Source organism: Asparagus officinalis, chromosome 7 (assembly GCF_001876935.1).
Source record: "Asparagus officinalis chromosome 7, Aspof.V1, whole genome shotgun sequence".
In the NCBI taxonomy this organism is placed as follows: Eukaryota; Viridiplantae; Streptophyta; class Magnoliopsida; order Asparagales; family Asparagaceae; genus Asparagus; species Asparagus officinalis.
This window is the reverse complement of record NC_033800.1, coordinates 136,630,530-136,643,874: the sequence shown is the minus strand read 5'-3', so window position 1 is coordinate 136,643,874 and position 13,345 is coordinate 136,630,530. Positions and strand designations below refer to the sequence as shown.

The 13,345-nt window shown below is 36.7% G+C and overlaps 1 protein-coding gene and 1 long non-coding RNA gene across 2 annotated transcripts; both read right to left on the bottom strand.

The window, feature by feature from the left end:
• Positions 5,657-8,784, bottom strand: LOC109849409 (40S ribosomal protein S18). Its single transcript, XM_020419238.1, has 4 exons — positions 8,675-8,784; positions 8,438-8,598; positions 7,452-7,640; positions 5,657-5,985 (listed from the first exon to the last, which is right to left on the bottom strand). The coding sequence occupies exons 1-4, from the start codon at positions 8,675-8,677 to the stop codon at positions 5,880-5,882; spliced, it is 459 nt and encodes a 152-aa protein (XP_020274827.1). The 5' UTR covers positions 8,678-8,784; the 3' UTR covers positions 5,657-5,879.
• On the bottom strand, positions 11,304-11,568 carry LOC109849410. Its single transcript, XR_002249086.1, has 2 exons — positions 11,472-11,568; positions 11,304-11,352 (listed from the first exon to the last, which is right to left on the bottom strand). It is a non-coding gene; the product is annotated as an uncharacterized LOC109849410 (long non-coding RNA).

Genomic DNA, 13,345 nt, shown 5'->3' with positions numbered 1-13,345 from the left:
CTGCCCCAATTCCAGAGTCAGAAGCATCACACTTAATAACAAAGTGCACACTGAAATCAGGCATTGCTAAAACTGGTGGCTGAGTTAGTGCATGTTTCAATGATGTGAAGGCCTCTTCAGCCATTGGAGTCCACTTAAAGGCCCCCTTCTTCAGAAGATTGGTCAAGGGCTGGGCTATCATACCAAACCCCTTAATAAACTTCCTATAATAGCCAGCTAGGCCAAGGAATCCTCTTAACCCTTTCAAGGTTTTAGGTGTAGGCCACTCAATAATAGCCTTAATTTTAAGAGGATCAACCCCAACTCCTTACTGTGATACAATGTGTCCCAAATACTCCATTTGTCTCTTCCCAAAGCTGCATTTTGACATTTTTGCCACCAACTTGTGAGCCTCCATGACCTCAAACACCTGCCTCAAATGAATCAGATGATCTTGCCATTGCTTGCTATATACCAATATGTCATCAAAGAATACCAGTATGGATTTCCTGAGTAGATGTTTGAATATGTTATTCATAAGAGCCTGAAAAGTTAAGGGAGCATTTGTTAGACCAAATGACATTACTAGAAATTCAAAATGCCCATGATGTGTCCTGAAGGTAGTTTTTGGTATGTCTAACTCATACATCCTAATCTGGTGATAACCAGATTTCAGGTCAAGCTTAGTAAAAAACTTGGTTCCATGAAGTTCATCAAGTAGTTCATCAATGATAGGAATAGGAAACTTATCCTTGATGGTGGACTTATTGAGGGACCTGTAGTCAATGCACATTCTCCAGCTACCATCTGACTTCTTTACCATGACCACTGGAGATGAAAAAGGACTATGACTTGGTCTAATAACACCCTTTTGAATCATTTCCTCAATTTGTTTTTCAATCTCCTCTTTCAAAAAATGTGCATATCTGTAGGGTCTAATACATATAGGTTTGGTGCCTTCCTCTAATGGAATCTTGTGATTTATCTCTCTGTTAGGAGGAAGATGAGGAAGCTCTTGGAAAATTATCTCAAATTCTTTAATCAATTTGTGCATATCCTCAGGTCACTCCTCTAAACTTGCTTGTTTTGATGATTCTTGCAAATTCACACTACACAACTGAATAAAATAGCCTTCCTCCTGCTCTCTGATATTTTAACAATGGTTTTTTTTACTAACCACTTGCAGCTCCCCTGGAATGATTCCCTGCAAGACTCTTCTAATTCATTCACTAACAAATGTGACCTGCAATTTTTTGAAGTTCAATGTAATATCTTCCATGGTCTTCATCCAATCAGCCCCTAGCACAATTTGGCTACCCCTATAGGCATGACCAACAAATTAATCTGAAATTTCACTTCTTGGCAGTCTAATGGCACCTCTTGACATACTCCACCTCCCTTAATCAATTCTCCACTAGCCACCAAGACATCAAAATTATTTGATTCAGACACTGTCAGTCCCAGTTTTTTAACCACTTTAGCATTGATGAAGTTATGTGTTGATCCAGAGTCTATGAGAATACTAACTGCTTGGTTTTTGTAGTATCCAACTATTCTGATGGTGTGAGATGCAGTAATGCCACTCAGTGCTTGAACGGAAATAGATGTGGCTCCTTTCACTAAACTTTCAGCTAGTTCTAAGGTTAGAGAGTCTTGATTATCCTCCTCAATAGCATCTCCATTTCTATCTATACCCCCTTCTAAAATTCCTTCCATAATGAGTAGCTTCTTCTCCTTGCATTGATGGCCTCTGTGCCATTTTTCATCACAAGTAAAACACAGGTTTTGACTTCTTCTTCTATGTATTTTTTTCAGGAGTAATTTTTTTTTTTTGAGAAGGGTAACATGAGGTATCTTTTGTAGGCATATCATGGGAAGAGTTATGTAAAGAACCACCTGAATTGAAGGAATTCCAATTTCCCCTGGGTCTCCTATCACTCTTTTGTTTTTCTTCAAACAATTTAGCTAAGGAAACAGCCCCTTTCAAAGAGGATGGCCTAGCAGCTGCCACTTCATACCTCAATTCTTCTTTAAGCCCCCCTATGAACCTTTCAATGATGTGTCTCCTGGAAGGTTGGTCATCTAACAATCCCAAAGTCTGCTCAAACCTCCCTAAATACTCTCTAATTGTAGAGGTTTGTTTCATGGTGGAGAAGACATCATAAGGCCTTGAGAGTTCACTGGGACCAAATCTTGTGATAAATTCTTCTCTAAAAACATCCCATAAATTGTAATCTTTAATATTTCTAATCATCCACCTATACCATTGTAGAGCTTCATCTCTCAAATAAAATGAACAGACCTTGACCCACTCATCACCCTTGATATCATAGTAATCAAAATTTTGTTCAGTTTGCTCTAACCATGCAATCACATTTTTATTACCAGAGAAAGATGGAAAATCTAATCTTAAAGACTTTGGTTGAACTAGCTTCTGATTACTAAAGAAAGAATTCTGTTGATTCCAGGAATTACCAAGATTATGTGTTAATGAAAATTCACCATTGGAATCAAACCTCCCCTGTTGTGGTTGCTGGAAATCATGAGCTTGATTCCTGTTGCCTGATCCAAGAATTCCACGTTCACTTCTTGATCCTGAACCCATGGTTCTTGAATCGCTCCTCAATCCATTGTCTGTTGCTCCTTTATCCACATCCATGGAGTTCTTGAGTTCTTGCAATTGAGAACACATCACGTCCTTGGAGTTCTTGAGCTCCTGCAATTGAGAGGATATCTCTCTCAACTGTGCAGCTATTTGTTGACTGAGGGATCTCTGTTGATTGATCTCGTTCTCCATCCGAGCAACCCTTTCACCTTGATTTACTTCATCCCCAGGAACTTCCTCGTGATCAGCCCTAGAATCCTCAACAGGAACTCCTTCAGATTCTAGCTGCTCTGATACCAATTGTGAGGCTCTAGAGCCTCTGTTGATCCTTGATGAACTATTCCTAGCCATGAGGAACCTGGATACTTGAAGAAGAGAGAACGAAAGAGAGAACTGCGAGATTAAGAGAGAGAATTAGGGAAGAAGATGAACAAAGATTAGAGTGAGAGGAAATAGAACTCTTTTCATACCTATCTTTTATGATTTATTACAACACTCTATATATACAATCCAATCTTCCTCTCAAAAGAAACGCTCAAAAGAAAATGCACTGTTTGTGCACGTGCACCAGCGTAACGAACCCAAAACAGAAAATAACTGTTTCAGCTGAGCTGGACTTGAACGGTTATTTCCTTGCTGAGCTGGACTCTTATTAAGTCCTTATTAGTTTCCTCAACTTGCAGGTAGCTCCCCAATCTCCAAGAAGCTTGCATATCAGATCTTCCCTTGTATATCAGTCCCTTCGCCTCTGTACTCCATTGAAAGGTTAACACCAGCATTGCTCTTTGACACAGCATCATCATGAATTCCTAACAAATATTTCAGCTGAGCTGGACTTGAACGGTTATTTTCTTGCTGAGCTGGACTCTTATTAAGTCCTTATTAGTTTCCTCAACTTGCAGGTAGCTCCCCAATCTCCAAGAAGCTTGCATATCAGATCTTCCCTTGTATATCAGTCCCTTCGCCTCTGTACTCCATTGAAAGGTTAACACCAGCATTGCTCTTTGACACAGCATCATCATGAATTCCTAACAAACAAGCACTAATAACCCAACATCTTACGTGCATGTTGTCGTGCAAAGACCTCCGCAAGAATTAGTGCGATAGCAGGCGATCTTTTTGGTACCCCTGAAGATCCCATCACACATTGTTTTCCAAACAGTGAAGGCAAAAGGGTTTGTAATCTTTTTTGAGGTGAAGACAAGGGGTGACAGGTCTACATCTCAAAACCAGCTTGAGAATTCTGGGGTTGCAAGAACCAAGGAAGAATCACACACTTCGGACCAAAGTTCATCGGTGAAAAGCACGATTAGCCAATATGCGATCGATCGACTGACTCTTCTTGCAACTCACATAGGGGCCAAATGCCAGATATTTGTATGCTCTTGAGATGATTTTGATGATGTGAGCAAGATGATTTGGTGAAGAAGTGGTTAGTGGCTTGAGTTAGGGGTGAATTTGCCATCCAAGGTCGTTGCCACTGTAAACAATCACCTGTGAGTGCAATGTCATCATCAAAATCATCAATTGTTTTGTGCTCAAAATAGCATCAGTCACACTCGGAATGAAAACAACCTGAGCTAGAGATCAATGTTCCAACTGGATAGGCATGGGAGTGATGCCAGGCGTATGGAGGGTTTCTTTTCGGTTCTCGCACCATGTCTCGCGATATAACATTTATTATTTAGGGTTTTTTTAGGATATTAATTTCTTGAATCTTGAATATTTTGAAATTATAAGTTTTTTTTTTTTGAATTTAGTCCTTTAAATCGTTGAATTGCTGTTAAACGCCTTGATTCTTATAAGTTATTCAAATTAATCCCTCGAATCAAGGGCAATTGTTCAAGATATAAGAATTGCGGGATCTAATAGCAGTTTTCAATGATTTGAGGAACTTAGTTCAAAATGTTCACAATCTAAAGTACTAATATCGGAAAACCCTTTATTTTCTTTTTACATTTTCTGAAAAAAAAATTAAAGATATATATTACTTTATTTAGGTAAAAAAATCAACTAAATAGAAAATCATAGGGAGTAAGAAGCGAGTTACAAATGTTCTGCTAATAACTTTAAATTAGCGCAAACAATTAAATCACACCTCTGACATTGGCGTTGGAACAAATATGCTTCGTTGTCTTGTCGACAATTGCATAATATGCGTCTTAATGAGCGTTAAAAAAAATATGGCCTCAACTTATTTCAAAATTGACCATTGTTATGCTAAATGGGGATACCATTATCAGGAGAGGGTCAAAAAGAGCTTGAAAGCGGAAACAACGAGCGAAAGACCTCGTCACTTTCACTCAACCAAACATTAGCACTTCAAAAAAAAAAAAAAAAGGAAAAGGAGTTGAATACCCTACTCAACTTTTTTTTTAATAAGTTAAGTGTTATTCATTAGTTTACTTATGATAAGCCCCGCTACTTTCCATTTCGCCTGTTGAATATTTAATGGATGGTTATGGATGATTTTGATTCTTACAAATATAGCATTTAACGTATTCTAATGAATTGCATCATTAAACAATAACAGCTTGATTACAAGTACTAATCTGAGGATCCGAATACGTTTACTTAGACCGCAAGATAATTATGAACATAAACCCTCCTATTCACTTACAGAAAGTATTGAAGCCGATCCACAAACAAATCCGATAATTTCTGATTAACTCTTTGAAGCAAGTATTGCAACTTCTGAATATGGACTAAAAATATAAGCCGCGTGAAAAAAAACAACCTACTACTTTTTCAATCTTGGTATGTACTATTAGATCATGGATTAACAACACAAGGCAGCTGAAAAATACAGAATGTAATGCAAGTATTAAACGGCATGTTTATACTTACAACATCAGCATTTCGAGCAAGTCTTACATAGCTGCAATTTAATTCAAAATTTGAGCATATAGTCAGTAAAGAGAGGACATTTTTTCATAGAAATAAAATAGCAATAGCTTTCGTAAACAAAAAACGCCCAAAAATACTGGAGAGCTCGCTTCACGAAGCCGAAAGACAGCAATATTGACCGACCAAAAAATAGAAATAGAAAGAAAGAAAAAGACCGCAATATTATAGCAGCTTAAAAGCAAATTAACTTCGCATATATGAACTCAAGCTGAAGAAACCATTCCATACAAAGTACCAATCAAGGGGAAATAGCTTCCAAACAGTTCAACAGATAACCAAAATTGTCGCCAAAAAACTAGATATTACCCTCACAAATAAGTCGAGCTAAACATAGTATCTAAATGAACTTCCAACAGTAGGAAAATACAACCAGATGCAGCTCAAGAGTTCAACGCTTCTTAGAGACACCAACAGTCTTTCCTCGCCTGCCAGTGGTCTTAGTGTGCTGTCCTCTGACTCGGAGGCCCCAGTAGTGCCTCAGTCCACGGTGGTTCCTGCAGAGAACGCATCAGGCATTAGAAAATTTCAACAAAACAAGATTTTGAAGATTCTTTCCGTTTTGGGGAGCAAGCATTAAAAAATCACAAATGTTAATAAATTTAATGATGATTGATCATACTCCACACACAATTAAATAATAAGAACCACAGGTTATTAGGAAACATGTTGATAAAAAAATTCATATTAAACAATAGAATTTGTTCTTTTTAGTGCCTGAAAGACATAAACCAGACCACAATGGGAACATGATAAAGTTCATGTGCCAGGAAAATAACACAAGCAACTTGTTTGTTACAAGTTCCGGAGCATTAATATGCAATCTAATTGCTGCAATCAGAATTGTGCCGGATCAACTTCAAAACCCATCTTTCGCAGCCAATTTCTGATTGAGACTACATGATGAGCTACCAACCATTTGTCTATTTACAGCAAGTTGTAACAAATTGTGCACAATCTATCAATTCAACCACTACTTCATGCATACAGCAGGTAATATTTATAATTATTTATAAACTAAGCATCCTATGTGACATATTCTTCACATGGACAAATTTTCAAAATAGACTTCTTTGCCAAAAAATCCCAAAAACCGACCCGTTTCAAACTTAATTTCAAAAACCGACCCGTTTCAAACTTATTTTCAAAAACCGACCCAGTTGGACTGAAACTGGGCCGGTTTTTAAAAAAAAAGTTCCCAAACTTCACAGGAGTTGAAGTCCCGTGAAGTTTTGCTACGTAAAAACTTCACGGGACTTCAACTCCCGTGAAGTTTGGGAACTTTTTTTAAAAAAACCGACCCAATTTCAGCCAACTGAGTCAGTTTTTTGAAATTAAGTTTGAAACGGGTCTTTTTTGAGATTAAGATTCAAAACAGGTTGGTTTTGAAAATTTGTCCTTCACATACTCTGTATAAGAATAATAAGTAAATAATACAAAGTGTATAATGAATAAGATATTTTGTGTCAAAGGTCAATTCACGAGCCAATTGTTTCCATTATAAAAATATAGCACTTTCAATAACACCGACTTAATAATGGACATAGCTACAAATTGTTTCCTACATGCTCAGTGATATCTATGATGTTTTTCTTCCAACAAGAGAGTGGATGCACGGGTGATGAAAATCAAATTCAAAGTTTTGTATTCATCAACCAAGTCAAAGCATTAGATCTGCAATGTACACAGAAATAGAAACTTACCAATGAATAAAAACAAAGGGAAAATGTAAACTCTTAAGGGGCAAAAATGTGAGCGCCATAGCAAGAGAAAAGCAATCAAAATGAATGGCATACATGTTTAAGGGATACGAAGTATCAATAATTTTAGACGACACTTGATTTCAGCATCCTAGAGATATAAAAGATTAACTGCAATTCTTCAGGATAGAAACAATGACAATAAGAGTAGACAAATTCGAAAGTAAAACAAGATGTGCAAAGGGTTAAAAAGGATAACCAACCTGATCTTCTTCAAGCGTTCCAGGTCATCCCTGAGCTTCATGTCCAATGCATTAGAAACAACCTGAGAGTACCTACCATCCTTGTAATCCTTCTTTCTGTTCAGAAACCAGTCTGGAATCTTGAACTGGCGGGGGTTAGCCACAATTGTCATCAGATTTTCAAGCTCTGCAGCAGAGAGCTCCCCAGCTCTATACAAATAAAATAAAATAGATGTCATAGAAGAAAAAAAATCCCAATCAGAATAACTAAAAACAGCATTATGAAAGATCTAACTGATAACAGAAGAGCACAATGTACCCAAAAATCCATACAATGCATTCAAATTGGGCGAAGTAAATCATCATCAAATCCACTACTGAAGCCAATGAAATACACTAAAATCCAAAATAACTATCATATATTGTTGCAAACTATCCTTTTATGGCATTCAATCATATTTCAATCATATCCAAAATGATTCCCTATCGTTCTTGATTAGGCAAGTATCTATTATTTATGTGGAACCTGAAATCATCACATCTTCACCAATTGCATGTAACAAGTAATCAATACTTTATAAGAGCCCGTAACACAATAATTTTAATATTATATGCAATAATTTTCAAACTGCTAAAAATCCAAAATTAAAAATATAGGGTAATTGCGTAGTAGTCCCTTAAATCATCTTTAATTTATCTATAAAAGTCCCTCAAATCATTAATTTTATTGCCAACTCGTCCGTCTGTTAAATTTTCTAACCCAACAGGTGATATTACCAGGCTACCCCTGAGTGTGAAATTTATCCATTGGAATAGCTCCGTTTTGGGCTTCAACAGACGTAATTCTTCGCACATTACTCTAAAAATTACAAAATTTAAAGCCAACAGACAAAGCTCAGTGCCAAATAAAGATCACAATATAGCTCAAGTTTTAAACTTTCATGAATCTAGACACTTACTATATCAAAGGAAATCCCTTTTGTTCATGACTAGATCAAAGGAAATACCTTTTGTTCATGTCGACGTCGGCTTTCTTGCAGACGATGTTGGCGAATCGCCGGCCGATACCTTTGATCGAGGTTAGCGCGAACATGATCTTCTGCTTCCCATCGACGTTGGTGTTGAGAACACGAAGAATGTGCTGAAAATCCTCGTTCGCAACGAGAGACTGTTGATAACTAACGAAGTTAGACCCACAAGTTTAAAGAAAATTGAAGAGATCAAGAAATTGAAGGGATTCTCACCATGGCGCCTAGGGTTTGGTGGTCTCCGCGAGAGAGGAGGAAGGCGAGAGCTCTGAAATGATGCGGCGCGACTAAACCCTAGGAAATGAGCTGTTCGTTATATATAGCGGATGGTTAAATGGGCCGGACCATTTCTTTTTATAGCACTTTCTGATTTGGGCCTGGGCCTTGGCGCAAGCGCACGCATCAATTCGGTACGATCTCAACTTTTGTGTATTTCGCCGGTATTGAAATTGCGGATTCACAAATGTTTATGACCTTACATCCAATTTATGCACATTTAGGTTCACAAATAGTATTCGACAATCAAACAAATTAATTCGTTATTGATAGTATTCGATTTTTTTACTAATGAAAATGAAATATACTTGATTCTGTTAGATACCCATCCCAAATAAATTGACTAAAATACCAAATTGGTATATTTATACAAACATTTTTGCCAGTTTGATATTTAAAAAAAATCCGGCGACAATTAAAGCTCGGCCTTTTTGACAATAAGACTCATTTCTCAAAATTCCGGCGAGAAAATTTGTTTTTAACCCCCTTATCTCCCAAAATTATTAAATTGATACCCAAAATTATCAAAAAAATATCCCTCCGGCTCCCTCTCCCTCGCCCTCTAGTTCTTCCACGAAGCCCCCCGCCCCGCCGACCTTGCTTGCTACAACTCCGTCGTCTCGTCCTGCCTATGCTTCTAAATATTGCTCTATCAAACTGCTAAATACAAGGCCTTCATTGCTCATCACGACTTCTAACTTTTAGTGTGATTGCATCACAAGTAAAAAATAAGGTATTCTAGACGGAAAATTCCGTCTAGAATACTCAAAATTCCGTCTAGGATGTATATTCTAGACGGAATTCCGTCTAGAATAGCCGTCTAGAAAGTTTCCATCTAGAATGTAGTATTCTAGACGGAAATTCCGTCTAGAATACATCCTAGACGGAATATTCTAGACGGAATTCAAAACCGTCTAGAATATATCCTAGACGAAATATTCTAGACGGGATTTTCGTCTAGAATACTGTATTCTAGACGGAAAAAATTTCCGTCTAGGATGAGTATTCTAGACGGAAATTCCGTCTAAAATACTCATCCTAGACGAAAATTGATGTTTTTAATTTTTTTTTAAATTTTTTCTTTTAAAAAAAGCATCCTAGACGGAATTTGAGCATCCTAGACAGAATTTCCGTCTATGATGTTGTGCTACAGTTGTTTTTTTTTTTTTTGCCGAACCTACTTTTGGTGCATGTACACAACATTGAACAATACTAGATTGAATTCATATCCAACAAGATCTAATTAAATTATAATATCAAATCCAATTATATTCAAATAATACATTTACCAAAATACTAGAGATACATAAATTGTTTACAAACTTTTACATAAATTATTTACAAATTTAGATTGCTCAACAGTTCCTAAAAACAATACCAATTTGAACCCTAAAGCTCATAAAAACCTTCAAACTAAGTAGTCGAACAATGATTCTTCCAATCATTAATTTCCTACGTAACACATTCAGAATTGGCCAAATGATGAGAGGACCCCAAAGCATTCACCCACCAGTTCAATATCCATATATGCAGTGTTTGCACCTTTAGTCACCAGTGGATCCTGCAAAAGAGATCATTCACGTTAGCAAACTCGACAGACATGCATGGCAAAAGAGATCAATATACTTTGTTTTTTCCAAATACAAAATATTGCTTCTCTACCAATTCATCGGTGGCATCACAAATTAAAGAGTAATTGCATTTGCATAATGCATTTGTTTTGGTGTGTTTTTTCTTTTGTGTGATTGTTCATAGCAGTAAGATATAGCACAATAAACAACAGTATAAAAAGGCCTGATTCTATTTTAATATGGACCGAAATGGAGGAAGTGACGAAATGGAGGAAGTGACTAAGTTAAAAGAGATAAGAGAGTGGAAAGCTTTATAACTGTCCATTATATATACGATGGATGGCCAACATCATTAACATTATACTAATGACTTAAAATGTCTCTAGAGGAGAGCTTGCATGTTTTTTTATTATCCTATAACTCAATAATCAAGTCTCATTTAGCAAAAACCTTTCCTTGACAAGTGAAAGGTCATTAACTTTAGTACTTTCCTCATTGACATTCTAGAACATGGCAGAGAATCATGTTAAGACATAGTTAACTGAGTACATGCACAAGTAGTACAATGACACATGATATGTAGGAAATTGCCCGCCCGTTTAGGGAATACCACCGTAATGCCAAAAGGATGTGATTTCTAGACCTATTTAGACAGTAAAAATATACAAATGGTGGAATGGACTCTTCACTTGTGGCATTTATTCAGGAGTCCAGCTTATGTATTCATTTGAATAAAGAGCAAAGCAAATAAAGGGTATTCATCATTGTGTAAAGTCTTTTATGCCCCAAACAATACTTTGTTAATAAAGATGCGAAACCAAGAAGTATTCTACTATGGCACCTTGACAGTCGCAGCACATTCCTATTATATATGTCTAACCTATTATATATGCATTCTATCTAACCTATTATATATGTAACACATTTAACATTAAACATGAAAGACATACAAATTGAAGAGGCAAACAATAAAGAATATGTAAAAGCTCTTCTCTTTCTCTCGCCCTCTTCTCTTCCTCTTTCTCTGCCTTTCTCAGTGCCATTATTCTAGACATTAAAGAGACAAACTTATAACTCATTATTCCAAAGACAGCTGTGCAACACACACCAAATGTATGGAAAACATAAAATATAAACATAATACTTAAAAGCAGTCAGAGTATAACCGTTTTCTTTCATTTTCTTCCTCCATTCGTTTGGCTTCTAAAAGCTCTTTACCAATGCGTATTCTCTCCTATGGAAGACACAACAGACACATTATATTAGATACCACAAAATATACTCCCAAAATATAAGATTGTTACAGATAAATAATTGAGGATAAAGTCAATAAAAAAATTTAGAGTGCAAATTAATAGAATTTGCAAACATCACATGCATGAGTTCATATGAACGATTACCATGCTAGCCCAGCAACAATACGAAAATCTATATAAAGATGCGGTAATTAACAATTCTAACTTTCCACACTTGAATTATTCCGTGAAAAAACTAAAGAATCTTATTGTAGGCAACATCTGGCTGGTGGCACATTTGAGATGATCGAAAGATACTCCTTTTCACACATGCACGACCATATGTTTTTAAATAAGTGGATTAAAAGTTGAGGCTAATTTCTTAAGCCAATGACAAAAAATGATTACAAAATAAGTCTAATTTCAGTTATTGTTGTATTCAACAAGAAAGAAACTGCGAAATAGCTTATCATATTTAACATACTTCGGGCCTCAGTCCGGGGCTCTGTTCAGGTGCCAGACACTTCAAGAAACCTAGATAGAATGGATAAAGCATATGACAGAAACAGAAACACTACTACAGAATTCACTCAGATGTATAGGGTAGGAAAATATTCAAACAACAAAGTTGGATTATACAGAATTTTAAGAATTAATTAAATTATTAAAATAATGAGTCCTACATGGCTGTCAATTTGCAAGGAACGAAAACTGATGTAGTATAAAAATATGGAAATTAAGGTGATATATGAAACTCCAGAAGCAAACAAATATTGCAATGAAGTTAATCTCTTAATCCATTTGATTTATATTTGGCACCTATTGGATTATTTTCTTGCTTAGAAAACTCAATATCTTGGAAAACATAAATCAACTTCACATGAATCCAAAAATTTAGAAGTCTGAAAAGAACGATGCAAGTGTATCATTATATACCCAGTTCCAATCCAATGGTCAAATCTACACTTTAAAAAATATAAGCTTTAATCAAATGAAATTTAAAATTTTCCACGAGCAAAGCAAACGAAAAATCAAGAAATTACCGCCATTGTTGAATCTGACATAGACATCCTCGCCCTTTTTTTGGGGTTTTCTTTTGGGTCCTTTACTTTAAGATTTTGATGTCGCTTCTGGTTTGAATTTGCTTTGGGCGTTTGGTAGGGGCCCGAAGAGGGAGGGGATTCTGGGCTCGGTTTTGAAATCGGGCGAGCAAGACGGGGGGCAGGTGGGTGCGGTGAGGAGGAGAGGAGGCGGGAGAGGTGGTGGAGGCCGTGGAGGGAGAGGGAGTAGAGGGGGAGGGAGGGGTCGGGGGTGAGGTTGAGTAGGGAGAGGGAGAGGAGGGGGGGGGGGGGGAGGTGTTGGAGTTGAGGATTTTTTGGGGGGAATGGAGGGCAGCGGGGGTTTTGATTTTGGGGATGAAAATTTCGATTTTTGGGGGAATGCAGGGCAGCGGGGGTTTTGACGGGTTAATTTTTTTTTAAATGGGCACGTATTCTAGACAGAAATTTTCGTCTAGGATACATTCTAGACGGAAATTTCCATCTAGAATATCAGGATTTTTTAAAAAAAATTAAAAATAAAAAAACCGTCTAGAATACTATTCTAGACGGAAATTTCCGTCTAGAATAATTTATCCTAGACGGAATATTCTAGACGGAAATTTTCCGTCTAGTTTAATACATTCTAGACGGAAAAATTTCTGTCTAGAATATTCCGTCTAGGATACGTGAATTTTTACTAGTGCATGAACATTTTATGGCACTAGTTTTGAGAAGGCATTAGGTTCAAAGTTTGACGTTGGCAAT